We start from the raw sequence: 27,747 nt of genomic DNA, 5'->3' as shown, positions 1-27,747 counted from the left end.
GATAAAAACTGCTAGGGTGAGGTAATGAACTACAATCTCCATATCCTGGTTTGAAGAAACGTTCAAAGACCTCCGTTTGTCTGCGGGAAGGAGATAAAGGCTGATTTTTATTCAACTATACGGTGCAGTTTGGAATAAGAGATCAAATATATTATGGTATGTAAAGATATATATTCAAACGAAGCATAAGGTTATATAATATATCATCGCATGATAACAGATTAAAAGCAGAAAGCTAGCCATCTACTAATCCCATCGTAGCAACGCAGTTTGACGATGCCGAAGTTAGCTTTAGATTTGTTACTTTCGATTTAAAGGTATATTTCCCTCCTTTATGGAACTTTAAAATATTTCTAATTAAAAATTGATAACACGTAAACTTGATAAATTCATAATGGATTAATGTAGATTAAGTATGTGCACTTTAAAATGTAACTTATATATAAAATACTATATTATACTATTCTGGATTTATATAAAATATCTATGCAATGATTTTACAGATCACATGCTGTATTTTAAAGAATACAGAATGTTAGTAGTGGAGGATAAATATTACCAGGATAAATATTTCTAAAAGTGGTGCTTTTTGAGCATGGATTTATTTTAGACGGGGACAAAAATGTGAAATTACCCTTTATGTGTAGCGGAAGTTACAAATCGGAAGCTTACTTCGTCGTCTTGAAAACTTGAAAACAGTGCTTCTGTGTTACTCGTACGAGATCATGAATCTAGCAAGCTCGGCTTTTCCCGTAGACTGAAACGAGTTTCTAACGTCATGTTGCCGCTAAAACTACACGTCGACGGACTGCAATAAGTTTGCCCCTGGAGTGAATTTGCTCCAGAATGAGACGCCTGCTGCTGAGCTGTGCAGTTAATGCACCTAAAACCTTTCGGGCCGTGTGGTTAGTTGCGTCTACGTTCAGATTTAAAAGCCCGGCATTTATGCTGTCTGCCTCCTGTTTGCAGGCGGACACCGTTTGCAATGGGACACACAGCAAAAAGGCGTTGCTGTCGGACCCTCAGCTGTTTGATGCCAAGTTCGAGGAGCTGGTGACAGAGCTGACCGAGAGGGACTTCCAGGATCCCGGGCTGGCGGACGCCTTGAATAGGCTGAGAGAGGTATGGCTTTATTTATCATCCCTTTGTGAACTTCGCTGCAAATCCCATAGTTTTGATTTAGTCTAATTATCCACTTTTTGCTTTAGATTTTAGATTACAATGTTCCTGGAGGCAAGAAGAACAGAGGTTTGTCTGTAATCGGCTCCCTGAGAGAGCTTCTTCCGCCGTCCCAGCTTAGTCAGGATACTGTGCAGAAAGCTCTGATGGTCGGCTGGTGCATAGAGATGGTAAGGATTTGAAGTCTAATACTTTAAAATTAGTCAGTACCTGGTAAATCCACATGATTTAGAAAAAAAATTGTTGTAGCAATTGTAAAGATAAAGTTATAAACTTTAGTCGAACGTACTATTAAGCATTTTGTATTATATTGTTATGTTTTCAGTTGAAACAATTGGGTTTCTAATATCACCTCAAATGGTACCAAGACATACAGTATATGGTCATTATTAAATTAGATTTTTAGGGACCGATGACTGAATATAACAGTCAAGCTTATTCTTTAGAACCAATTTTATAAACAAATAATCTGATATAAAACCCGAACAGAGGTTCATACAGTCCACAAATTAAAATCAACAAATGTGTGTGTGGGTGTGTGAAGTTGTGATGCTCCTAGAGTTTTTTCACATAACAACCCCAAACATTGATGCTTATAACCTGGAGTTTTGTACCTTGCTGCCAATGCTGAAAATTATACTTTTGTTGCCCAAAATGTTAGCTGTTTGATTAAAGAGGCTGCAGTAGATATGGGAATGGAGCAAAGCTTAACCTTCCAACAGGACAACACCCCTAAACATTTGACCAGGTCTACAATGTAGTGTTTTAAATCAAATATATGCAAATATAAATATATTACAGCTTCAAGCATTTTTCCTCATGGCGGATGACATCATGGATGCATCTGTTACCCGGAGAGGACAACCCTGCTGGTACAAGAGGGTAAGCACTCAGTCATTCAAAAAAAAAAACAATGGATGCTAAAATTTATTTTTGTTACGTATTTATTACACATAAGTAAATATTCTCTTCTTCCTATTTTAAGAATGGAATAGGCCTGGATGCAATAAATGACTCCTTTCTTGTGGAGGCATCAATATATAGACTCCTTCGAAGACAATGCAGGGGTCAGCCCTATTACGTCCATTTACTGGAGCTTTTTAATGAGGTAAGTCTCAGTCCCTGGAAAGAAGCAGCAATAAGGTGGGCTGTGTTTACCTCAGTGTTGGGATATGTCCGCTCCAAGAGCGCCGCTAATCGCAACAGAAAGTTTTCCATGGTTAAGATTCTACTGTGACTTAAAGAAAGATGATAACTCTGTAGTCTTTCCTAAAAAGATATGTCTGTACAGATCAGAATATGCATTTTTAACCTTCCCTAATTTAATTTCTTCTCTCCTGTCTTTCAGTCTTGTCTTGTCCTTTCCCTAACTCCTTCCTTTGTTCCTCTTGTCCTACATTTTGCTCTTTGTTGCTTGTCTTTTAGCTCCCTTTCCTCTGTCCTCTGATCCTTCCTCCCTATTGTTCATTTAGGTTTTTATGTATAGCTCAGATGTTGTAACAGTATCTTCTAAGAAGATGCACTTTTTTCAATGTATATGTTAAAATGTGTGTTAAGTTTTAAAGTGTATTACTGCAGATTTTAAGCCTGCTCATTTCTTTGAGAAAAGTAAATATTAATATTTTTTTCTAAAAAAAAAAAGATGTTCTTTATTATTATCTTTTTGTGTTTCAGACCACCTTCCAGACTGAACTTGGTCAGGCACTGGACCTCATGACGGCTCCACCTGGCCACATTGACCTGAACAGGTTTACCATGGAAAGGTAATAACAGAAGAAATATCTTAAATGATATATTTAAATATGGAATTTATCAGAGTAAATACCTTTTTTTTTCTTCATTCCAGGTATAAAGCAATTGTGAAATACAAGACTGCCTTTTATTCGTTTTATCTCCCAGTGGCCTCTGCAATGTACATGGTGAGTATGTTTATGTTGTTAGTTGTTGTATAGTTGGAAGAAGTTAAAGACTGCAGAGTTGTTTCTTTGGGAAAGATAAGCCAGCACAGCCTGTCCTTGTAAAGTAATGAAAGCATGTAGCAAGTTTCTCTTACATGCTGGACCTTCATTCCTGCAGGCAGGGATTGACAGCGAAGAGGAACACAGTAATGCCAAGCACATTTTACTGGAGATGGGAGAGTTTTTCCAAATACAGGTAGTTGGTTATTAATATTATCAGTTTTCTCACTGTTTAAATAACATGTTGCCTTGTCTGCTGTGATAATAAACCATTTATACGTTTTATTCTGTAGGATGACTACTTGGATTGTTATGGCGACCCAGCTGTGACTGGAAAGATTGGGACAGACATCCAGGACAACAAATGCAGTTGGTTGGTGGTGAAAGCTCTAGAAGTGATGAGTCCTGAGCAGAGATCAGTTCTGGAGGTGAGGTTTGTTATGCAGCATTCCCATTTGAGCAAAAATCTCTTCATAGCGACCAAATCTATGGGTCAAAGTTTAACTGCAATGCAGCAACATCAGATTACGATTTGTTTCCTTGCATGGATGTCGTCTCCAACAAAAAATAAAGTTGTTTTTGAAGGCAAATCAAACATTTATTAAGAAACTAGCCTTTACTTACAGAAAACGCCAGTTTCCCTGTTTCAGCCATTTTCTGGCTGGTAATAATGATGTTCCACAAAGATACCCATCTCATTGCATATCCTGTTTTTCTGTTTCCTCTTGTTTACTTTCAGAAAGTCGATGGTTTACTAAAAACTTTCCATTGGAGCTGACATAATCCTGCTGTTCTTAAGAAATATTGCTCAAATGTTTTAAGTGCGGGCTGCACAGTGGCGCAGTTGGTAGCACTGTTGCCTTGCAGCAAGAAGGTCCTGGGTTCGATTCCCGGCCGGGGTCTTTCTGCATGGAGTTTGCATGTTCTCCCTGTGCATGCGTGGGTTCTCTCCGGGTACTCCGGCTTCCTCCCACAGTCCAAAAACATGACTGTTAGGTTAATTGGTCTATCTAAATTCTCCCTAGGTGTGTGTTTGTGTGTGAATGGTTGTTTGTCCTGTATGTCTCTGTGTTGCCCTGCGACAGACTGGCGACCTGTCCAGGGTGTACCCCGCCTCCCGCCTGGAACGTAGCTGGAGATAGGCACCAGCAACCCTCCCGACCCCATTAGGGACACGGGTGAACAGAAAATGGATGGATGGATGTTTTAAGTGCATCCACATTTGTATGTTCATGGAAAATTGTGCAAGAAACCATTCCGTGTTGGAACTCTGAAAATACAGTTAAATCTGAAACTCTTTTAAGACTCATGGGATTTCTTTTTTCCCTTTGAGCCATTGCACATTTCACAATGAAGAAAACCCCTATTTTTAGTTTGGCAGGTGTTTACACTTAATTTGCACCAGTTCAGACCAATTTGTGTCCATGTGTTGCAATTTCATCTCAACAGCATTTCATCATCCTCTGAAACATTTTCCAATATTGGAGTATGCTGGATCTTACTTGATCTTTTTTGAGGATCCCCCTAAAGGGTTTCTCTGTGATGTAGGTCTGGGGTTTGTGATGGGCTCAGAAGAAGGTTAATTTTGTGTGTGATTGTTTTATTTTCATGCAACACATTTTCCACTGAATTGCATCAAGAGCTGATGTTTTCATATTCTCTTTAGGCTTGCTACGGGCGCAAGGATGAAGCCAGCGTGGCGAAGGTCAAAGAGCTCTACAACGCCCTACTAATGCCAAAACTGTATCACACATATGAAGAGGAGAGCTACCAGCGGCTGCAGAAACTCATCGCTCGACATGCTCAGAACCTTCCTCACTCAATATTCCTCAACTTCGCCAAGAAAATTTACAAGAGGAACAAGTGAGGGACGGAACATCACAGGAAACTGGAACTAGAATGTTAAAATCCCAAGGGAGAAGCTTCAAACCGATCTGAGCTGAACATAAATATTTAAGTAGCTTTTCAGTGAGTTATGAATGTCAGGGAACAGAGTTAAAGGCAGAGAAAAGGGTATATTTACCCCACAAAAGTCTCAACGCAGTTATTGTTTATATTTTGACAATAATGTCCAGGAAAGAGTTGTACTTTATTTGGACTTGGGAAGGATACCTGAGAGGTTATTTCCTAAAACTTTTTTATAGTGTTTTTATGAAATACCCAATTGTCTCAATGTAATTGCACCTAATAAATTATTTATGATCTGTCTCTTTTGCATCCTTTTTCTGGGCAAGAATAATGGACACCAAATACACTTGCTGAGCAAGAGAAAGAAATTGTTAAACACCCAGAAATAATGGTCTGGTCTGGTTTGGTGCACATGGAGACCAGTGAAGGGTATGTAAAGGATTGTCACTTAATCTACATCTTATTTTAACAATCACACAGACATTTGATCCCTTTTTAGAAAACATTATTAATCCCAGTCAGAAATTCAGTTACTGTTGGACCGTTTATATCAAGAACCATGTAGTATATAACTGTTATGAAATGCATTCGGACAGCAATCTGGCAACAATGTTAATATGCCAGTGACAGTAAATCAGGTCCAGTTTCACAATTACGAAACTGATAAACAGTAACAGAAAACAGCCTAAGTTCATCACATTCACGATATAGCATAAAAGTCCAATAGGGAAGATTTACATGAAACCATGTTCCTCAATGGTCAATATTAAAAGAATAAAATGAAGCTATTTGTATTAAAAGCAGGAATACTACACTTTTAAATATAAAAGTTTGATCTCACGGCATACACAATAATAGGAAAAACTGCTAATGTAACCAGTAGTGGTCAGCAACATGCTTCACAAAAGGATAAGCCATTGAGGGTCACTGTTAAGGAAGCTCATAGTTCAAAGAGTGCTGTGTTTGGATATATTAGTAAAAGTTCAAGTGGGAGGAAAATATTTGGGTGAAATTACATGGATGACTGCAGCCTCAGGAGGATTACAAACTTCTGGTCCTCACCTGCAATTGTTTGCAATTCCTCATGTCAGGCCGTTATTTTTTTCTTGAAGCAGATACAATTTCAGAAACCTCCACAGAACTGAATTTTGGTTTTCATTAGCTTTAAGCCAGTTTTTTGTAATGTTTTGAAACACAAAAAAAGAAGAAAAACATTTGAATACATTACTCTAATGCATTTATATAAAATATGCTCTATTTCTGAATTCAATTACTTAAATAAATTTAAAAAATGTTGGTAATATCGAGATGTATACTAGATAAAGAAATTAAATATTTTGTCTTATTTTGTTCACAATTGACCTAATAAATCTATGGCATGTTTAAACAAATTTCAGGACAATTTATTATTTATATAAGACTCTTTATTTAGATTTTTAGCTCCAGTTATTTGAAGAAAATACGGGAAAAACGCAATGTTATGACTTTGAGGATGAGTATGCTGATACCAGCAAGGGGTTGGCTGGGCAAAAAGGAGGCGTTTCTGTGTTCTCGCGAGAAGACAGAAGATAAGGCCGTTAACAACGAGAAGAATCCACATCCTCCCGGACCTGGATGTGAGAGAGACATAGGAGATGGAGACCTTCACCCATCTTTAAACGAATCCGACGTGAGTCATTTTAATGCTACATTTATTTGCATGCATGTCCGTGTATTGTCTTTTTAAGCGTACCTGCTTTAACGAGTCATGTCAGAGAAATGTCATGATTTAACATGGTTAAAAAGCATAGAATTCCGCTTGAGGTCGTGATATGTAGATTATGTAGGTTTAAATATATATTATTTAATATCATTTTATTTATATATACGCATTATTTGAGTTAGAACAGGGATAAAATAGAGGTTGATGCTATAAAGCGTAATAAATGGGGCGTGTGGGCCTGTTTGAGAGCGATGCGGATGGATGTAGCCCCCCCCCCCCCTCCACCCATCCTCAGCCCTGTCTCCATCAGCTCTGTGGGATCAATGCAAACAAGGTTCTGCACGGGACCGTCCAAACACACGCAAAGATAGGCAGTAGCTTATATTTTAGTTCCTTGGTGTACTTTATAGCTTTGCTGGCTTCAACCTGCATTCCTGAGAACAAACAGATTATTGAGTCATTTATGTTGCCGTTGCTGTGAAGGACTATATATATATATATATATATATATATATATATATATATATATATATATAATACATATATTTTTTTTGTACATTTTTCTGTATGTGAGTAATAGCCCTCGGTGGATGGGCTTTAAAAAGAAGAAGGCACACTCAGTGATGTGCTGATTATTTCATGCTCCAGTTACATCTGCGTTATGCTCCAGGTATTGGGGATTTTTTTCCTCCCCACAATCTTTTTCATTTGATGTTGCTCTTCCTTCCTTTTATCAGCTTGTGGCAAAGATGGAAACACTATCGACTCATGATTACTGAGGAAGCTTTCCGATAAGATGACAGTTCTATCTACACAGTGCCATTCAAAAGCATTCGTGTTCCGTCAGATTGTCCGGATGTTGTTGCAGTTTAACCGCAACTGTTTTATGGGTATGTCATGTTAGACCATCACAAAGTGCTGAAGTCACTGCATGTCCTTACATATTTTTAATCAGTTTAATTAATAAACTGAGCTTGACTGCATCTTTTGACAACTGGGATCAATTGAAATGTGTGCATGATTGGACTGAATTTCCTTTTTTTTTTATGAACTGCTGCTATATAAATGAACTCAACTGAATTGAGTTGAAGTAGAAAAAAAAATTCATAGTTTTAGATAAAATAAAAAAAAATAAAATAAACTCATAAAACTGGCATGTGTACTTTTAGTCAACCCGGCATCTGACACCCCTAAATAAAATATAGTGTAATCAATTGCCTCCAGAAGTCACCTAGTTAGTAAAAGGTGTTCTGATTTGTGTATTTTAATTTCATGCTGAACACCCAGTCCTAGCTGCCAAAACATGGTGGTGGCATTAACATCCTGTGGGGATATTATGTGAAGAAATCAGAATTGGTGATGGATGTTCACATTTGCTATCCATTCAACCTGACTTGAGATGGGCAATACCCCAAAATGCTTGGTTTCAAGTATTAACTTATGCGTCTGGAATGCAAATTCACACAGCACTTTTCAGCTTTTTACTTGACAAGTAAAGTTAGAAAGCCATGCTTCCCTTTTAAAATATACCTAAGTTTGTAGTTGTAATGTAACGATAAGTGAAAAACTTTTACAAAGCACCGTGTTAGGAGAATCGATGAAATTTATTACAAGGGTCTGGTATATATATTTTTTTACAATAACATCAAAGATGAAAAATAACACAATAAGTAAGGTGGACACAATCTTTGCAGAAACAGAAAAAATGACATGGTGTAAGAAATTTAATTGTATAAAAGTACCATAGTCATATCTTCCAAGTAATGTCTACATTTTCAGAGCACAAACATTTAAATGTGCCATTTTATTCTTTTCTACCTAAATATTAATGATTAATTATGTAATATTTTAAGGGTAGCTTGTTAGATTGTGTTCTTTTCCAATGTCAGGGCAAAAATATTAAGATAGAATGAAAAACTTGTTTAAATAAAATGAAATTTCATGTTGAGCCTCATGAGGGAGTCTTCTTGCTGTCAGTGTTTAGGTAGTTGTAAAAAACAAAAAAGGGGTGTCCTGTGGCAGCCATGCGGTGGATAACAAAACCACTCAGAAAGTAGTTCATAATTCATGTTGATTTTGAAAAGTACAGAAAATGAAACATGGTGTTAATTTGAAAAAAGAAAAGTCTTAAAAATGATCCAGCACCCGTAAAATATCGAGTATAGTCCAAAAGTGGAATTCAATTTCACTCCTGCTTGGTTACGCTTCTCTTCGGAAAGTACAGGGGGAGCCTGGGTGGAATTGATAAGAAGATGGGTGAAACCTAAGACAGGGAAATCCTGCAGAATGTGTAAAAAAGTTCAAAGGGTGTGAATCCCTTTGTATGCCATGAAGACTTGTAAACCCATTTTACTGTCAGAGTTTCAGAAATACAATAAAAATGTTTTTGCAATGCATTGGAGATATGCAGATATACAAAGAAAGAATAGAATATCCCTACTCATGCAGAGCAGAGTGTAATAAAAAGACATCATCAGATGTTATTTTCTCTGACATCCACAGCATGAGACAAAGTGTTCTCTGGAGATTTACTCTGATATCTGTAAAACTGGATTTTAATGAATATGTTATAGACTACGTCAGCTTCGCTTCAATTTAGTATGAAACAAAGACACGTGTAGACAAGAAAACTGGTGTTTGGTGAGCCGAGCCTGCTCGTAGAAGTGATTCATCATGTGTCTTCTTTGATGTTGCAGGATCTTGGGAGTCAAGCCAAGATGTGACTTACGGTGCATCATAGACAGGATCCGTCCAGAATTTCCAGCACCAGTTTCTATAGCAACAGAAGTATCTGAGAATTTTAAATAGTCCCATTCCCACGATGCAGTCGTCCTCCCAGACTCCAAAGCCGCGGCGTTTCGATGCCAGCAGGCGGACTGCTAACTCAGCTGGGTCCAAGCTTCGTGGCTGTAGTCTTCAGAAGGAGGATAAAAACATGAACACAATCACCACCCCGTCCCCAAAGCGGGCTGTTAAAGCCCCCGCTGCTTCCTCCAGGAGCAGGACAGCTGCACAGCCACGAGCTCCTATAATCCAGTCCAGACCGAGCTCTCAGAAACAAGGTCCCACTGCTTCCAGATTGGCCAAACCCAAACTGAAGAGCACTCGGCCATCTGCAGCAACCCGGAATACGCCAGAGGTCGCTGCCCCTCCTCTGCCTCTTCCCTCCGTCCTCCCTCTGGATCCAAACTGCAACGAACCAAGCCTCCCTTGCCTGTGCTGCGATGGTCGCTCTCCTCAGGACAACAACAGCATGTTCAACCATAACCACAACAACAACAACACCGTCTCCATCAGGCAGCAGCTGCAGCTACCTCCTCCTCCTCCTGTGGTTCAGTTGGCCGACAAGTGTGATGGGATGAAGGCCAAAGAGCCGGTTCCCTCGCATGCAGAGCCCTCTGCCCAATCTGCTGCCAATCTGGGAAATGATGTGAAGAACGCAGATGAAAACGCAGACGTGGACAACAAGAAAACTGTAGATGAAGATGACGAGGAGGAAATAAGCAGCAGAGATACTGCTGTCGATGATGATGAGGACGATGAGACAGATAGTGATGATGATGATGATGACACCCTGGTGCCGTCATGCTGTGACTGCCCCCCATCCCTATTGGAATTCTCACTCTCTTCTTCCACTTCATCATCCTCCACTTCCATCAGCTCCTGCTCTGACCTGGAGTCTGACTGTGCCGATCAGTGCGCTTCCATGTGCTTCTCACAGGACCAGGACCATCTGTCTGCTGCTTTGAACCCCAAAGACCAATTTCCTGAGTTCAAACATCCCTCATCTCTTCCACTTAACAAGAATCCTTTCTCCCTTACCTCCTGTTCCCCAGTGGCCTCTTGCTCCCCTGATGAGGGTTACCCCTCTGCGCTTGACTCCTTTTCTCCTGACTACTTAGGGGCTAAAGGCGACTCTGATGCTGACAAAGTAGATTTACTTGACTTCCTAGAGTCTGTAGGGGAGTTTGGGAAAATGGAGCGCTTCAGCCAGGTTATCCAAGTTGCTCGCTGGGATCTGGAAGGGGAGCAACACTGGGATGTACTGAGGGATCGCCTAGATCACCTGGATCGTTTGGAAAAAGTGAATAGGGAAGTGAAGCTGGCCTACATTGCCAGACTTCACGAGAAGGGGTTTGATCTTGAGGATCTGGAGGAGCAGGACCTCTCAGATATTATGGATGAAATGGGGAACATCGACATTCCCTGGAAGTTGTATAAAACCCGTGATGGAACAATGAGGGAGTCTCAGGAGTTTTCAGATGCTGGAGTTGATCTCACCGCTCCATCAGACTGTGAAGATCCCCTTGCTCCAGACTCCCTCACCCCTTCCCCCATTGAGCCGCCACCCAGACCTCCCAAACCTCCTGCCCGTCATGCCAGTGTGAGCTCTGATCTCCACACCTACATCAACATCAGCAGAGAGACCACCTCCATGGCCGTCGCAACCTCCCCCACTTTGTCTACTTTCGCCCCCAACTCCCCTTCGCCCACATTCTCAACATTTCGATGTGAGAAGCCCCTCCCTCCATCTCCGCCATCCATCCCTCCTCTTCCTCTCTCCAAACCAGTCCCCTACCTCACCCTTTATACCACTCCTTCCCCACCTCCTTCCATTCCCACTCCAACCCCACCCATCCCTCCACCTCGAAAGCGACACCTGGCCAGGAAGGAGGCCCAGCGGCTCGCTGCTCTTCAAGCTGAACAGGAAAGAACTCCCCTCTCTCTGCCACCACCCACCACACGCCCTCCACCATTGCCTCCTCCACCTGTCATCTCAGTGTCTTGCTCCTTCTCACCCCCCGCCATACCACCACCACCTGCCCTGCCCCCTCCACCCTCCTTTCACACATTGGACGTGGAGATCCGGAAGCTGCTCATGCTTGCCGGACTGACCCAAGCCGAGCTCCTTAAACTTAGCCCTGAGCTCAGTGTCTGCGTTGGGGAGCTGGACGATGAGGAGGAAGCAGATAATCACTTTACATCCAGATCTCTGGAGTCCAGAGAGTTCAGATTACAAGACAGGGAGGCAGAGAAGGAAAACGACACATGCAAAGTGGGTGGAGATGGAAAAGCATCTGAGGATGGCAATAAGGAGGGGGAAAGTAAAGACAGACAAAGGACCACCTCTTTCACTGAAATTGCAAGAAGAAGGAAGAAGAACACTGTTTTAGTGACAGATCATTACTACAGCACAAGTTTTAATAATCCACATGAAGCAACAGTAAAGACTTTCTCTTATTCAAATGAGCTACCAGATTCTCCTCCACCTCCTCCACCTCCTCGTCCTTTGCCTCCCATCCCACCTTCTTTAGCGCCCCTCAAAGTGAGCACTTTGCCTGCTAACTCTGAGCAACCTGAGCGCTTTGATTGGCTTATAGCTTTCACACCCGAATGTGAAGCCCCACCACTCCCAGTACTGGAGAAGAGAAAATCCACCACTGAAGTCCCAAAAAAGCTCAGGTCATCAGGCTCGTCTCCAGGCTCTGGTCCAAAGGTGACTACGTTTAAAGAGCTTCGTTTCCGCAACAAGAGCACCTCCCCTCCCACAAAGGTGATCACAGATCCCGAGCCCGACCCCACTGTTATCACCCCCGACCCAGATATACTCTACAACTTGAGGTGGAGGAGGGAGAAGGCTGGTAGTGACGGCAGCCAGTGGGAGTACACTTCACAGGCCCAAGCCCTGTTCATGCAGCCGCCCCCAGCCCTCACCTCCATGGCCGCCCTGAAGGAGATGCTGCAGAGAGCTGACAAGGAGGGTGGACAGCTGGAGTTGTGCCCATCGCAGAAGATCGGCTGCTCAGTCAGTGACAGCAGCCTGTGGAATGTAGGCCAAGACAGGGAGATGAGAGAGGAGATGAAGGAAAGGAAGACAGAGAAAGGAAAAGAGGAAGTGGAGGTGAGAGGCCGGGCTGATGGAGGGAGAACTTTTGAATCGAGAACTTCTGGTGAGTACAACTTTCATGAGTCAACAAATAACTAACAAGGCCATTCCAATTTAATACAGTTGAACACCTTAAAGTGATTTCTCATGCTGATACAGAAAAGTGGTCTTAGTTTTTAATTCACTTCTCACAGAGCCTCAAAGAAGTTAGCAAAGAACCAGTTAGATCTGTACTTTGTGACCAACAGGCAGTGAAAATGGCACACATTGTTCCAATTTCTTTATTTAAATCTATAACAAAACAAAGCAGTTTTTTTTAGATGCAACAAGCCTTTAGCTAAAAACATACAAAGATTTTTTCAGAAGTATTCTTATATTTTTCAGTCTTTCACATTTTGTTATGTTGCATCCAGAAAACCTCAGTGTGTTTCATTGAGATTTTATGTGGTAGACCACCATAAAGCAGTACATGTGTAATTTTGGAGGTAAAATTACACATTATCCAGATGATGCTGCCACCGCCATGTTTCATAGTGATGTGCAATGTTAGTTTTCATCCACGCTTAACCTTGCGTCCAGTCCAAAAATGTTTGATGAATTAATGATTTGTTTTAAGTATTTGGAAGTAAAACATAAAGAGATAGGAGGTTTTGCACAGTCCTGTAGATGTCTTTATTTATGTGTCCATTACAAACTGTAAATTAAAATCGAGATGATAAGATAATGAAAAGGGTAAAGAGGGGATAACAAACAGGTGGATAGGCTGCATTCTCATATCCTCAGTCATGCAGAGATTATTTCCTTGGACATTTTCCTCCTTGTTGTCTCGTAATAGAAAAACCAAGATGGATGAAAATGTTGACTCATTAATGGTAATGGTACATTGAGCATGATTCACAGAGTGAAAGTAAGGGTGATGTGATGGATGCCTGATAATGAGGGGTACGCAGCGAGAGTTTAGGAGTGAGGGAAGCACGGGGAGTGAAAGATGAACAGCCGTGAAGATAGATGAGGTAATATGAGATAAAAGAGGTGGTTGGAAACTTTCCAGCCAGCACATCCTCCACTGGTTATCAAAGTGTGATTTCATCATAAACTTATTCAATTATTTATCATCTCTTCATTCTGAGGGTTGGGGGATAATGGGAGAGCACTAAAGTCTACATTTTCAGTTTTCTTATTTTCCTAACTGGATTCCTACTCAATCTGGAAAAGTATGGAATTTGATTTTATTATTTCCCAAGTCTGGGAAAAGTAGGAAAAAGGCAAATGAGAGTAAGGAAAAATACATGTATTTCCTGGCTTTATTATCACTATTACTGTCTAAAAGTACCCCTTCTTTGCTGTCCTTTCTTCTTTAGTTCAGCCAAATTAATTGTTGATTTAGGTACATCAAGGATAACTTTCTCATATAAGGCAAGGTTGCTTTTGATAGCTTTCTCTCTCCGATTATTCCTATTAACATTGATGATTCCTATTAATGACGTTATGATTTAAAAACAGCTTTTTCTGTTTTCTCAGATTAAATTAGCAAATACTTTTTTACACATTATAAACTGATGGATTTAATTCCCATCAGTTTATAATGTGTAGGATGGTTGCTTCCCTGTATCCACAGTCCTCCAATATGAAAGTTTATTTTAATTCTTTAAGATCTTGGGGTGATGGGATGTGCTGTGGTGGCGCAGGGGTTAAGCACAACCCACATATGGAGACCTTAGTCCTCGAAGCAGGTGCCGCAGGGTCGATTCCCGGCCTGGCGACCTTTGCCGCATGTCTTCCCCTTCTCTCATTACCCACTTTCCTGTCAATTAACTTTTGAATAAAGGGCACTAGAGCCTTTTAAAAAAAAAAGATCTTGGAGTGAAATATCTCTTTGATAGGTGTCCGATTGATGCAGTAGGGTTGATCATTTTTTTCTACCGCTCATGAAGAAGTTGTTTTTTTCCTGAAATGTATGTATTTAGAGGAAAATGAAACAACTTATGAAAAGGTGTGTACACCTTTAAGAGACAAAGGGGTGGAACTCTGTGTACAGGCCAATTGCTAAGAGTTTTGTTTTCATAATAGGAAGTAGCATATGTTGACTTCAGTTCAAAGGGAGCTCAAGTCTACACAAGGTACGACTTCTCTCTCAGCTCTTTTTTTAGCCTGGCAGAAAACTGTAGTGCCACTCTGAGGCTCTACAGAGCTGAGGTTAGAGACTGAAGTGTGTTATCTCTGTCTACTGACTCAGCATTCATACGGTGACTGCTGTTACTGCTGGGGAGGACAGGAAGGTAAAAGCAGGGGAGGAAACAAAGGAGAAAACTGACATAGGGAAGGCGATCCGGAGATGGCACCGCACTGCAGTGAAGTTTAAAATACTTGGAGTAGTTTATGGAGTCTAAAAATTTACTATGTTCATATATTTTTCTCAAGGAAGTGATAGAAAGTGAAACTACACTGTGTTTACACCCCATCAACTTTTTTAGTTTGTCTCAAGATAAACAACTTTAATGTATTCATCGGGATTTTTTGTTTTTTACTAGAAATAAATATCTGAAAGTTGTGATTTTTTTCAATACCTCTTTTTCTAATGTCCTTGTGCTGTGATTGCAGCTGCAAGTCTTCTGTCTCTATCAGCTTCTAGGGACATTGTTTTGCATATTATTATGGTTCAGGCACAGTCAGATTGCTGCTAGCATCTGGGACCGGCATTTTTCAAGTTTTATCCCAGATTCTTAATTGCATTTAGGTCTAGACTTTTACTGAAATGATATTACTTCTATACCTCATTTAACAAGATGCATGCCTTCTAAAAAGTTCCACTTTTCACTCATTAGTCACAATGATATTTTTCCAAAATTACTGTGAGTACAGCTGGATTTATTCTGAAATGAAATTGCATACATGTATCCCTTAGAGCAATTGAGGGTGCTAGATTTTACTTAGCTAATTAAATCCATATGCACACAATTTTTTTTTAACTGTTTGAAAGCTAATTATTAATTTCCTGTATTTGTACAATTATTGACTACTTTGTGTTGGTCTATCACATAAAACCCCAGTCAAATACTGAGGTTTTATAGCATTTATTTATTTAAAATCCAAAATCTAAAGACTTCTGTTCAAAGCTGCCATCTGCTGGTCATAGGATAGAATTCAGGATTCAGTTGCTGCCAGATTTTCTTTCATTTTTGTCTGGACAAACAAAAACACATGCAAACGTTGCCCTCACAGTTGTTCTTAACATTTGCTTAACTGCAGTCTGAACATCACATGTGGGGGACCACAGGCACACTAACCCTTATTTAAAAGAAGTGGAATTGATCTTAATAAATCAGCCTCTCTGGCTCCTGTGGTCAGTTTTAAAATGTGAGCCAAGTCTAAGTCTAGTGCTCTGTTATTAGACAATGGAAGCTGAAATACTGTTAGAATTGTGCATTTTTCTCCTGTTTTACACTAACATTCTCTACATCTCTCTCTCCTTCCCATTTCTTTGCCACATTATCACTTTGTTTTTTTTCTCACCCATCTATCCCACTCGGTTGTATCCATTGTATGTCCATTGCTTGGCTTTATGTTCGCCATATCCTGACTAATATTTTTCCGCTTAATGCCCTGAACTGAACAGTTTCATCACCCCCGCTGTCCCTTACCCGGTCCCCCCAACCCTACTTCCTGCACTCTGCCCTCCCTTCCCTCCACCCAGACCCCCATAACTCGCAGCTCCTCGCAGATCGGTGGTCCTCCAACAAACAGGCCAACGAACAGCGGGGTCCTGCTGCTGCAGGCTCAGCTTATTTCCACAAAGACGACTCCAGTTCTCTTGTAGGCTCTGGATTTGATGATTCCCTGGCTGATTTCCGCGCAGACTCTCCTCATTACTACAGAGACATTTTCAGTGAAAACACACATTCAGCTTATAAGTACGTCAACGATTCCAAAACCAACACGGGGGACTTTGAGTCGAAGTGTAATTTTGACTCACTCTACTGCAGCGATTCAGGGAAGCGAGACGACACCCACGTCTCGCTTAGTGGCACCTCCGGACCGCAGGGCTGCACCACTCCATATAAGAACATAGATGTTATGATGAGTTACCCAGACAGCTTCAGTGCTGTGGATTCGCTGTATTCAGAGAGGCGCTGCCGTGCAGACGATAGCAGCATTAAGGCCAGAATGTCCAAAGAGCTTCCTCCCCTCCCCACATGCTACCTGTACCACCCTAAAAACTGCCCGCTCCACCGGGGCGCCCCTCCACGCCTCTCCCCTATCGGCGCCCTCTCCCCTCCCCAGCGTTCTGGAGCTCTCCCGCTCTCTCGCCTCAACTCCCCGCTCTTTCCCCGTTCTCACACTCTTCCTGCCCTCGCTGCTCCCCTCTACTACCCAAACCTCTACCCTCCCATCCCACCCAGGGCACCCCCTATACTCCCTAAACTCTACCAGGGTCCTCCGCAGCCACATGTGGCGAGTAAGAATCTTTCCTACACTGCATTCCACATTTTCTCTGTCTTTTTTATTTATTATTTTGCTAGACATTTAACTTGTGTGTATTTCACTCTGGAGTAGCTGTTTCCTATTTCAGCTTTGAGGGAGTTTTCCAGATTTGAAAGTAGCCATAACTATAGCTATTTGTGATATCAGAGGGCAGCTACCTGCACGTCATCTGATATGTCCTATCTCCACTCTTCTTTTAAATCTGCAAAAAGGTCCTTCAGACGGGGAATAGCTGGTCCTGTCACAGCGTGTCTACAGTCACTCTGCTCAATCTGTCTCTCTTTGTCCTCCCCTGTCTGTTTGTCTGTGTTAGTCTGTTCTGGTTTCTCTCCTTGTTTTTCTTCTGTTTCTGCATGATGTGTTAAAATTGACACATGCATCTCAGCCAAAGCACACCCACATCACAGTAGATCTTTAAATTACTTTGTTCCTTGTTTCCCCCACTTTGATAACAGTTAAATCTTCATAAACAGTGGATTTTAAAAAAGTCTATCCACTCTATTTAAAATGCCAGAGGGTTTATCATTTCAGAACTTTTCTACATTTAATATCTTTATGTTTTAAAGGATTTTCAAACTTTCTTTTTTTCATTTTTTATTTTTTTTAGGACTGGGTGGAGTGGATAAAAAAAGAAAAATAACTTTAAAAATGTAGTTACATAGGTTTGCACACTTTCTTCTAACTGGGATATTTTTATACCTAGCACTACTACTAATAATAACAGTAACAATAATAGTAATACTGATAATGATGTAAACATTTATGCAACCAAATTTCTTAGTTTTATTTGTCCTTTAAAAAGATTATTGTTTTTTATTTTATTTTTTGAGTCATAAGGGTTACCGGTCAATTTAAAGGTGGAAAAAGGTCTGAAAGGATTTATTGTAGTCTTATTTTTCATGTCACAAAACCATGGCATTTTAATATAGTAATTTTATAGTCTTTCTTCATCCACTGTATGACTTTGTTCTATAAATACCAGTGTGTTCACAGCACCTGTGTTTGCACATTTGTTATTATATGTCTTGTTATTTTTGTGGTAACACCAACAGCTGTTTCTTTTTAGCTTCTTATTTGTTCAGGTTTTCTTTCTGTCAGTTTGTAGAATGTTTTGCGCACACTCACAAAAACCTCTGACTTCATGTCATATATTTCTTGAAAAAATTCATAGATTTAACATTTCTGCTCTGTTACTGGAGCCTTGCAAAAACTAGAACTTTATTTTATTCTTCCTTTACTAATAATGCTGGGACATATTGAAATTTGAACCTTGAGGGTAAATTGTTTGAAACCTAATGACAGCTCTTGATTAAGTTAAACTATCAAATTAACTTAAAAAATATGATTGTAACAAGATTTTCTTTTCAACACAGTGAAGACTGTTCAGTCTCTAAAGTTATTGTTTACATCTCCATAATTCTACATTTTCTTTGTAACCAGATCTAGAATAAAATGTCGTTAGCGTACTCCAGGAAAAATATTATGAGGGAAATATTACAGGCTGCTCGTGTCTCACCATGAAACGTCAACAGTAATTCTTGCTCTTCACTGTAATAAATTGTAGCGGTGTGTTCAACTCTCTTGCACATATTAATTGGCTCTCCCTCAGGAGAAACACTTTTCCAAGTTGAGGTTATGCTTGGCTGTGCTGGTTGCTGGGAGACCAAAGTAAGTTAGGAGTTTTTTATTCTTCAATTTAAATGCAACATTGACCTCAATACAATCAACCAAACATAAAATTATTAAATAAAGTTATAATATTTGGACTTTAATAGTAGCAGAGAAAACATTGTTGAACAGAGCAGATTTTCCGAATTTGTAACAATTTAGCCACAATTATATGGGTGGTGGAAGTTGGCAAAACTATAGATTGATATTCAGTAGACTTCATCACATTTACATTTTAAAAAAGAACATAAAAATAATTCCTAAAATCTTCCTTGTTAGGGTGAGATTTGTGGCTCTACATGTGATGAACTATCTACTTTAGAAAAAATCACACTATTCACAGTTTTAAAAATGTAACTCTAAACTGTTGAGACTGACTGTTCTAATTACTGTGAGACTTTCAGGATTAGCTCTTTTGTCTTTTTTCTTTAATTTAAAACCCAACTCCCTTGCAAAATATAATATTTGTAGTTTTGAAAGAATCACAATAATTATTGGGAGCCAGACATTCACACTGGAAGTGCTTTGAGTAAAGCTTTAGGAGTTTGTAAGATTTCAGGAATTTGTTTTATGAAATCTATGATATGAATTGGAAGCATTAAGTGAGTCAGTATGGGTTGATTAATTTCCTGATGAATTTGTGAGCTGAGGTTGATGCATGGGCTTCTGTTTAACACTCAAGCTGACAAGAAGCCATCATTACGGATTCAGATGTAAAACAACCTCACTACTGTGGCTCCAACACTCACAGGATGTGCTCACAAAGCACCATCTGCTTACATCTGCCTAATTTCACTTAATAACACTCGTATGTTAGTTTTGCTTAGAAATTGAAGCTGTATGTAATTATTTTCTCTGCCGCTGCAAGCCGTCCGCAGTGTCTCGTTTGCCGGCTCCGTACAGAAGATAGACGTTCCCTGGATGGGCGAGGATGTGGAGCATTCAGTGAGGGGTCTCGGCCTTACCTCTCTGTGTATGCAGGAAAAGAAAGGTGTTCATTCTTGCATTTGTATTATGTTTTTTTCTTTTCTACTGCATATAAACTTATCACCCAGTTCCTATCTTATTGTTTCTTCTCTTCAGCTCTGGTCAGTGGAGTCAGTGCTGCAGTGGAGGCCATCTTGGCTCAGTTCAGTTCTTCACGGACCATAGTCCAGAAGGTCAGTCCCTAAAGAGCAGATTTAATTACTTTGTTCTTTTTGCAAGTGTGTAAATGTATAGATGTGGGTTCTCTAAGTGAATAAGCAATTTTTAAAATTGTTAAAAAAAAGAGTGTTTTGAGTCATGCCCACAAAAACAAGAATGCATTATCATCCATGGATGAGGACCCTGCACTACAGTCTTGAAGCTCGTCTCTCTGTGCGGCTGTAGAAAAATAACCGATTGTTTTAACAAAAACAACCTTCTTTCAAAGGAAACTGTTGAATGAATCTGTGGTCATTTAATACACACACAAAAAGGGTATAAAAGCCACTTTCATTACAAAGATCATACACAGTTCATGCCTTGGCTAGAACAGACTACTTGAAACATACTTGTACTTGTACTTTACATGTACTTGTAAACATCCAGACCACATGGAGATTGTGAGCATTCTCTGTGAGCATACAGTTTAGGATGTAAGAGAATGCTTATGCCAATAATATCTGGAGTATTTTTCTTCCTCTGTGTATGGCCTAAATAAAGCTAATGAAGGAGAAAGGGTTTGACTAAAGCTGCTGTTGGACAACTTTGACTTCTCTACAAACCACAACATGTGCAACATTACCTAGAAGAGGCTTTGGAGAGCCAAGCAGCCTGATTTTTTGAGAAAACTAAGGACTTATAGAGTTTGAAAGGGGTGACAGAAAGTTTTTTTGACTACTACATTACTCGAGAGCAGGTAAAGAGTAAAACACACAGATTGTATAGGAAAATGTGAGACTTTCACTATCTCTGCATGATTTCCTAAGCTAAAGTCTCCTAATCTAAAGTGTTCTGGTGATTTATTTGGATAAGATGGAAAGCTCGCTAAATAATATTTGTTGAATTTCATCAACAAATATTTTCTTCAAACACTTGTCCATGAATTGCATATTTCTCTCCTTTTTCTCTTGAGCATTTCTTTCCAAACGTCTTTTTCAATTGCTGCAAACCTTTTAACTCATCCAATTCCATTTCCTTCCCCTCCATGTTCACCCCAGGCTTTATCAGGAGACAGCGCCATAAATCCATCTCTTGGCCGTCTGGTGCTGCAGTGCCTCTGTCCCGCCCTGCACAATTTGCTGACCGACGGCTTGAAGCCTCACCAGAGTGATCTGATTGCAGGCCGGAGGCCAAACTCAGCCTGGAGTCTGGTGCAGGCCACAACGAGGACAGGTAGCATCCAAAACCTCAAATGCTTGGACAGTGCCTGGCAGCTGTCCTGCCAGGGGGGGAGATTTCTTTTCTCCCCCCCTGGTTGATGATGATAAACTTCAATTTTAGATTTCTCCCTCTGTTGATTTTTACTGTTGAAAACGCTGAATAGAGGAAACCAGCTGGATGCAGATATTGATCGTTGTATTAGTGCCAAGCTTCACAGCAGTATTTCAATCACCTGTCTTCCTTTTTTTCCCTCCCATGCTCTCTCACTCAACCATTTCTGCAAGGTCCCAAAACTCAAGCCTTATTTAACCTACAAATCCGGGTTGGTGAGCTGCCGCAGCTGAGACACAGCAAGCAGAGGTTCAATGCATTCCTCCTTGGTCTGCTAAAGTAAGGAATAGCTTTTCTTACCTAACCCTGTGCAAGAGTTTGACATTTTGTCCTCTGGAAATGTTCTTATCACAACTGCTTATATCATTCTCCTTCTCTGATTTTTCTCTTAAAGCACCAAGCTTCTAGATTTCTGGCTGTCTCATCTTCAGTCTTGCAGCGGTAAGTTTCTAAACCCTTAAAACAGATCTGGCTGTTGCTACAGTGCCTTGCAAAAGTATTCATATCCCCAGAGATTTATGACATCTTGAGCTTCAACTAACAAAACATATTTTAGTGGAATTGTGTGTAATAAACCAACAAAAGTAGCAAATAAATTTTTTAAATGCAGTTTGCATTCAGTCCTATTTACTTTGCCACAAGATGTCTTTTACAGAACATTTCACCACTGAAAAATATATCTTTCAAAATTCTCCTTTTGCAAGCAAGCCACTTCTAAAACCCTATATTTCTCAACCTCAGATGTCCTGGAGGCATGTTACCACCCTACTTCCTTTATGCGTCTGTCGCTGACCACCTGCTGGCCTCTTTTTGAGGAGCTGCTCCTCGTGCTGCAGCCTCTGAGCCTGCTCACCTTTAACCTCGACCTGCTCTTCCAGCACCATCATCTGGAGGCGGATTCTCACAGGCCTGAGATGCCCAGATCTCCTCATCGGGAAGCCGGGCTACAGGCTTCCCTGCAGGGCCAACTGAAATCCCCAGCTGGCAGATACATGAAGAGCCTCTCAGAAGTGGACTTTGGAAGCCCAGAACATTCACCAAATACAAATTCTTCACCAATTTTAAACAATGGGGGATCCGAGTCATCAACAAGTACAGATTCTGAACCTGTCAAGGCTTTGCCTAGTTTTGGTCAAACAAGTCCACAGCTGCTGTGGGTGCAGGAAAAGGAAATTGAAACTTTACCTCTTTCTAATGTAGATGAAGATAGTTTTACCCATCAAGCTGGACAGGTCAGTATTTTATCATCCAATGCTTACAGCCATTTGTGGTTGTACAGTTCTGCCAAATGGACTTTTGTTTTTCTTTTTTACTGTAACTATAGGTGATCCAGCAGAGCTGGGGAGTTGTGATGCGCTGGGGAGGTCGGCTGAGCCAGAACCTGGCCGACTTTAGCCTGTCTGCCGTGAAAAAGGAGGAGACGAACACCAACAGTCCTGATTTCCAGGACCAGACAGGAAGTGACTATTCCCCCGTCAACGGCTCTCAGGTTTCCTGGAGTTTGGGACGACTTTTTGGAGCCTCCAAAAGCCCTATGAGTCACACACCACCAACCAGGTGAGCCGCTGTTTTTACTGAGTACATCAGCACAGAAAAGGAACTTCTTAGGATGGAAGAATATAAACTAAGCTTTTGCCCAGTATGTAGACAGGCTAAATATTTTTGAACACTTTTTGGGTATTAAAGAAAGAACTCCAGCAACACACAATCTCCATCTCACTGAGGACAACAATTTTATATAATCTGCATGTAGCAATCAAGTGAAATTTAACTTTTATAGTTTTCTGCCCACAAAATTGTACTGTATCTCATGACACAATATGTCTGACTTCTCCCATCCACAGGCGTCCCTCTCAGTGGTTAGCTCCTGGTCTCACGGCTCTGACCCGAATGGTGAGCAGCAGTTCCACCCCAACGCTACGCGGAACCTCTGAACTTCAGGAAGGAAGCGACAAAGAATCAGAGAAAAAGACAGATGCCACAGAAATGAAAGAAAAACCCAGACAATTCAGGTAGAACACAGAAACTCTGCAGATTCATGCTAGAGCTGCCTTTTAAGCTTGAGCTGCTAGAGATGCAGTTGTTATGTACTCATTAATTTTCCATTGAACTTGAAAGACAGGTTTTGATATATTTTAGAACCTTTAAAAACAACTCAATTTGGATGAAATATCTAGTTGGTAAATAGATTTTTAACTCTAGACTAAAAAACTCATGGTGATACCACAATCTCAAATGCCTTAATCGCACCAGCTTATTTCATAATGAAACTGAGTGTGAGATATTATCCTAATGCCTTTTATGGTAAAGGAGGATATAAAAACATTTCTACAAAATGTTACCAAATATTAATTAACGCTAGTGTGATTATCCACAGTGAAATGAGTCATGTAGCGATATTGACTAAAGAGCCACTAAGTGAGGAAGAAGAAATTTATAAAGCCAGATTATAGTTTTTTCTTAATGACTGTTTTTACACTTGGAGGAAAAATAGAGAACATTGTAAGGCTGTGAACGCCTTCATCACCATCATGATGTGAGGAAGCTTGGCTGAAGGAGAGGATTAGAGACTACAAACCTAATAGGAATGGGCCAAAATTCCAGCAAACTATGGTGGGAAGCATGTGGTGCAGAAACAAACAAAAAACATGCTTTTTTTTGCAAAATACCAAATGGAAATGTTTGTGAACTTTGACTTTAAAGAAAGTTCACAAAAAAATAAATAATATCTGACAGTTTAAATTTTGTTTAAATGATATCAAAGAAAAATTAAAATAGACAAAAACTTATACTGACATATTGGAGCTTTATTCAAACCAGTACTACAATGAAATTTGATTGGTGGATATTTAAATAACATGTTTTGCCATTATATACATGAAATAAAAGCATCAGATTTAGACTATCAGTTATACAAGAGGATGGACTAGTCATGGAAAAAAATAAAGACAACTTAATCTGAGGTAAACCAAGGCATGTCTCAGCTCTCTTTAACCCTCCAGGAACCCCAGTGGGTGCAGCAGAGATCAGAATAGCTGCTGTTACCATTCTCTCGTTGAAGGACGTTCACTGACTCATCGCTCTGACCGGTCCTGGTCGTGACTCATCCAGTCCTGCTTCATATGCTGACAGTATCGTTCTCATGGCTGTAACCGTTCTTGTGCTTCAGATCCGTTCGAATGCTGTGTAACCACACCGGAACCGGTTCGGAGCTCAGCTTCTGCAAAGGCGAAGAGCTGGTGGTGCTGGGAGGCGTCGATCAGGATTGGATTCGATGTCGTCAGGGAGACAAGGAGGGGCTGGTACCTATTGGCTACACCTCTCTCATCATGTGACGTCGGCACTGTAACTTCTGCACTAAAATCCATATTATATTAAATAAATATATATAAAATATATCCATATTAAAGATATTTTAAGTGAATCTGGAGGGTTTATGGGAAGGTCGCACTACTCTGAAAGGGATATTTTACGTGGGTTTGAGCTGAGAGCATGACGCCATCTGCTCTGCTTTGCTTTCATCTCGAGTATTCTCCGGTCCTCTCCTGTTGTGAACATATGGGGCTTTTTTCCCCATTAAAACTCATCCTGTTTGGTAGCTAATGAGTTTAAGTAGCAGGAACGCAGCAGATGGCATGAAGTAATGACTCAACTCAAATTCAAACCATTATAATATTTAAGTGAAGTGTCCCTTTTAATGCTTTTCTTCCATTCCTGCGCTCCACGTCAGCTGCTGATCTGAACCTGATGGCGGGGGAGACCCTGTCCACTTAACGTGTTATAGTCGACATCTTTGGAGCAGTCTACTTCAGCACTGCAGCCAGCAGGTCATTGAGTGAAGAAAGGATGCTAGAGTACTACGCCGCAGCTCCTGTTTGCATACTGCGTGTCGATGTGGTGAATTGTAGCTGTGTAGGTCTGTGTTCCCTTATCAACCTCTCTCATCTCTGGCCCGGTTTGTGTGTGTTTCTGCGATTCTAGTAGAATGTATAATTATATATATATATATATAAATTATAATAAATCCATGTGTACAGCTATATTAACTGAGAGGGATTTTACCAAGACAGATAGATTACCAAGAGGGAAAAAAAAGTGAAACAGTAAAGACTGTGACATTATTGTGAGTTTGACCGATAGGAATGGGTTGATCCATCTTTACACGTGCAACTCGCCTCACACATTAAGTCGATGTTCTGCAAAGTAAATTCTGTTTTAATTATAAAACCCAGCATCTTCCTTTATGCGTGCTTTTTGTGTTGCAAATTTTTTGCCATACATTAAGGTGCAAAAGATTTTTTCAAACCACTATATCTTTAAACTTTGCTTCAGCTGAGCCAGACTTTATTGTAATCTCTTAGAGTTTTCTGGATCAATATTTCTCTGGGCTTTTGAGGGTTGTTTTTTAGGTGTTCTTTGAATTTTGAATGCTTTTTCACTCAATATCTCTCCACCATTTTCACTGATAATTCACTTTTTTTGTCAAAGCATTTACCTCTGACGTAGTGCCTTGCAAAAAAAGTGGTGTCCATTAAACTCCTCCCCAAAGCAATGTTTTGTAGACATAAACTTGATCCTGGATATGGTTCCACGGTTGAGATGTTTGCAAATTCTTTTTGGCAAAATCACTCAAGCTCAAAGTGGTTGGACGGATTTAGACTGTAATTATCCATTTTAAAGTCTTGCCACAGATTCTCAATTGAATCTAGGTCTGGTCTTTAACTGGGCCATCATAGCATAAATGTGTTTCGCTCCGGACAGGTTTTCCTCCAGGGTGGCCCTGTGTAGCTATTTTCCTGTCAACACAGAAAAGCATTACCACAGCATGATGCTGCCACCGCCGCGCTTCAGTGTTGGAATGGTGTATTCAGAATGATATGCAGTACCACAAATTGTGTTTTGCATGCAAGTTAAAAAGTAAAATTTGGTCTCTTCCTCATATTTGCTGTACACCGACATGTTTTTCAGTTAGATTCTGTAGATTCTGTAGTCAGCTAGAAGATCTGGAACAGGAAAATTTGCAAGAAAAAAAATCAGTCAAGGTCCAAAGAAAATTTCTGAAAATCTGAAGAACTACTAATAAGGACAACTTTTAAAATATTACAGGAAAGTCTGGCTCCTTGGAAGGCAAGCATAAGGGAAACAAGGGATGACTCAAGGCTTTTGCAGTACTGTAATTTTCTGAAAATGATTACGTGTAGCTCATAAAGTTTAACACTGAATGCATTTTAGTATAAGCATGGATGCTTTGAATGAATGACACATTGATATAACCCTCCCAGTGGTGAAATATGAGACAAAGCAATCTGTAGCTCATCCTGTGGTTTGAGAAATAACCTCACAAAAACATTTTCAGCTCTTGTGTAATACTATCTGAAATAAAATATGAATGCAGCGAGAGGGGGGGAAAAAATCCTTGAACTGATGTAAAATGCTGCAGTGAAGCTTATAGGTTTGGTGGCTTTTCCTCAGCTTTTGTATTTATCTTCCTGCCAGGTCTGATCATAATCATTGATATTAATGATAGTAGTGATGGTGGAAGTGGTTCGTTTGTACTGATGCCACTCATATGAAACCCGTTGCTTTGCATCATATTTATATATTTATTCGTTTATCTCTGGATTCTAGATGTATCGACGACTATGCATATGCTTAAACGTTGAGCTGTTTTGTTTCAAAGTCATCATTTTAGTTTTGTGTACAACTGAGGCATTGCAAGATATCTTAAACCCTAAAGATACAAGATGAAAAGAGACTTGAAGACGTCTGGATTTGGTTCTGTAGGAAGGTTTCTTTACCACTGATAAATCAGGGAGAGCTCAATTCTTCAAAATATCCTTGTAGTTTCTATGTACGCCAGTGCCATGTAGCATGACATTACTGGCGCTACAGCAAAAGTCCAGTAGCAGTAAATGAAACCACTACATGCTCATACTGTAAATAATTATCATAATAAAACACCATCAAATGGATAGTTATAAGAAATCTTCAGATTGAATATTATTGGACAAATAAAGTTCATTTAGATTTTTTTATGTGAAAGCTGATAATTTATTGGATGTACTATTTATTGATTCCAGGGTGTATAAAAAGAAACAGCTCTCTATCTGTCTGGGTTCTGAAAGCGCGAGGGTGTGAACATGATGGTGGTGTGTGTGTGTGTGTATGTGGGTGTGCATATGGAAGTGAAAGTAGAGATGATGTGAGCACTTTCATGTGTCAGCATATCCTGCTGTTTCGCTGTGTGTGTGTAACAGAAAGCCTCCTTCTCTTTTTCTCTCTCTCTGGTGTAATGTAGCTTGTAGACATTTCCGAGTCCCACTGTTGCATATAGTTGCGTGCCCCTCTGGTGTCGGTCAATTGTCCACCTCCTGCATGTGCTTGTTTGTAAATACACCCAATAAAAATCATCTGTTCAAACCAAACCGTTCAGCTGTTTGATTTGCATGTCATACACAATACCTCATGTGGAAATCCCTCTTTGAAACTAAAGGTTCTTGTCTTGG

The 27,747-nt window shown here is 40.2% G+C and overlaps 2 protein-coding genes and 1 long non-coding RNA gene across 5 annotated transcripts; 2 read left to right on the top strand and 1 right to left on the bottom strand.

Annotated features, from left to right (window-relative positions):
- fdps (farnesyl diphosphate synthase (farnesyl pyrophosphate synthetase, dimethylallyltranstransferase, geranyltranstransferase)) lies at nt 1-5,345 on the top strand. Of its 2 annotated transcripts, XM_028013593.1 has the most exons (10): nt 1-156; nt 970-1,122; nt 1,209-1,349; nt 1,981-2,061; nt 2,165-2,287; nt 2,854-2,942; nt 3,026-3,098; nt 3,256-3,333; nt 3,431-3,565; nt 4,804-5,345. In XM_028013593.1, the coding sequence occupies exons 1-10, from the start codon at nt 154-156 to the stop codon at nt 5,002-5,004; spliced, it is 1,077 nt and encodes a 358-aa protein (XP_027869394.1). In that variant the 5' UTR covers nt 1-153; the 3' UTR covers nt 5,005-5,345. The 2 variants fall into 2 exon arrangements, with proteins under 2 accessions (XP_027869394.1, XP_027869393.1); XM_028013592.1 differs by lacking the exon at nt 1-156 and having other exon boundaries at nt 660-1,122.
- Nucleotides 5,346-6,607: 1,262 nt separating this feature from the next.
- On the top strand, nt 6,608-27,666 carry rusc1 (RUN and SH3 domain containing 1). 2 transcript variants are annotated; one of them, XM_028012570.1, is made up of 12 exons: nt 6,608-6,714; nt 9,444-12,698; nt 16,251-17,090; nt 19,653-19,775; nt 19,868-19,944; nt 20,968-21,142; nt 21,415-21,520; nt 21,636-21,682; nt 21,983-22,473; nt 22,566-22,798; nt 23,086-23,253; nt 24,411-27,666. In XM_028012570.1, the coding sequence occupies exons 2-12, from the start codon at nt 9,569-9,571 to the stop codon at nt 24,574-24,576; spliced, it is 5,556 nt and encodes a 1,851-aa protein (XP_027868371.1). In that variant the 5' UTR covers nt 6,608-6,714; nt 9,444-9,568; the 3' UTR covers nt 24,577-27,666. The 2 variants fall into 2 exon arrangements, with proteins under 2 accessions (XP_027868371.1, XP_027868372.1); XM_028012571.1 differs by lacking the exon at nt 16,251-17,090 and having other exon boundaries at nt 6,609-6,714.
- On the bottom strand, nt 8,333-12,568 carry LOC114141766 (uncharacterized). Its single transcript, XR_003594905.1, has 2 exons — nt 12,463-12,568; nt 8,333-9,026 (listed from the first exon to the last, which is right to left on the bottom strand). It is a non-coding gene; the product is annotated as an uncharacterized LOC114141766 (long non-coding RNA).
- Nucleotides 27,667-27,747: the final 81 nt, after the last annotated feature.

The sequence above is a fragment of the Xiphophorus couchianus genome, chromosome 3 (assembly GCF_001444195.1).
Source record: "Xiphophorus couchianus chromosome 3, X_couchianus-1.0, whole genome shotgun sequence".
In the NCBI taxonomy this organism is placed as follows: domain Eukaryota; kingdom Metazoa; phylum Chordata; class Actinopteri; order Cyprinodontiformes; family Poeciliidae; genus Xiphophorus; species Xiphophorus couchianus.
This window is presented reverse-complemented; position numbering and strand designations above follow the sequence as displayed.

Coding starts and splice junctions, on each gene's coding strand:
- fdps (XM_028013592.1), top strand. CDS start 847: ATGAGACGCCTGCTGCTGAGCTGTGCAGTTAATGCACCTAAAACCTTT. Junction 2,943..3,025: donor AACAGGTTTACCATGGAAAG/GTAATAACAGAA, acceptor TCTTCATTCCAG/GTATAAAGCAATTGTGAAAT. Junction 3,566..4,803: donor AGCAGAGATCAGTTCTGGAG/GTGAGGTTTGTT, acceptor TATTCTCTTTAG/GCTTGCTACGGGCGCAAGGA.
- rusc1 (XM_028012570.1), top strand. CDS start 9,569: ATGCAGTCGTCCTCCCAGACTCCAAAGCCGCGGCGTTTCGATGCCAGC. Junction 12,699..16,250: donor TTTTGAATCGAGAACTTCTG/GTGAGTACAACT, acceptor TGAACTGAACAG/TTTCATCACCCCCGCTGTCC. Junction 22,799..23,085: donor AGTCACACACCACCAACCAG/GTGAGCCGCTGT, acceptor TCCCATCCACAG/GCGTCCCTCTCAGTGGTTAG.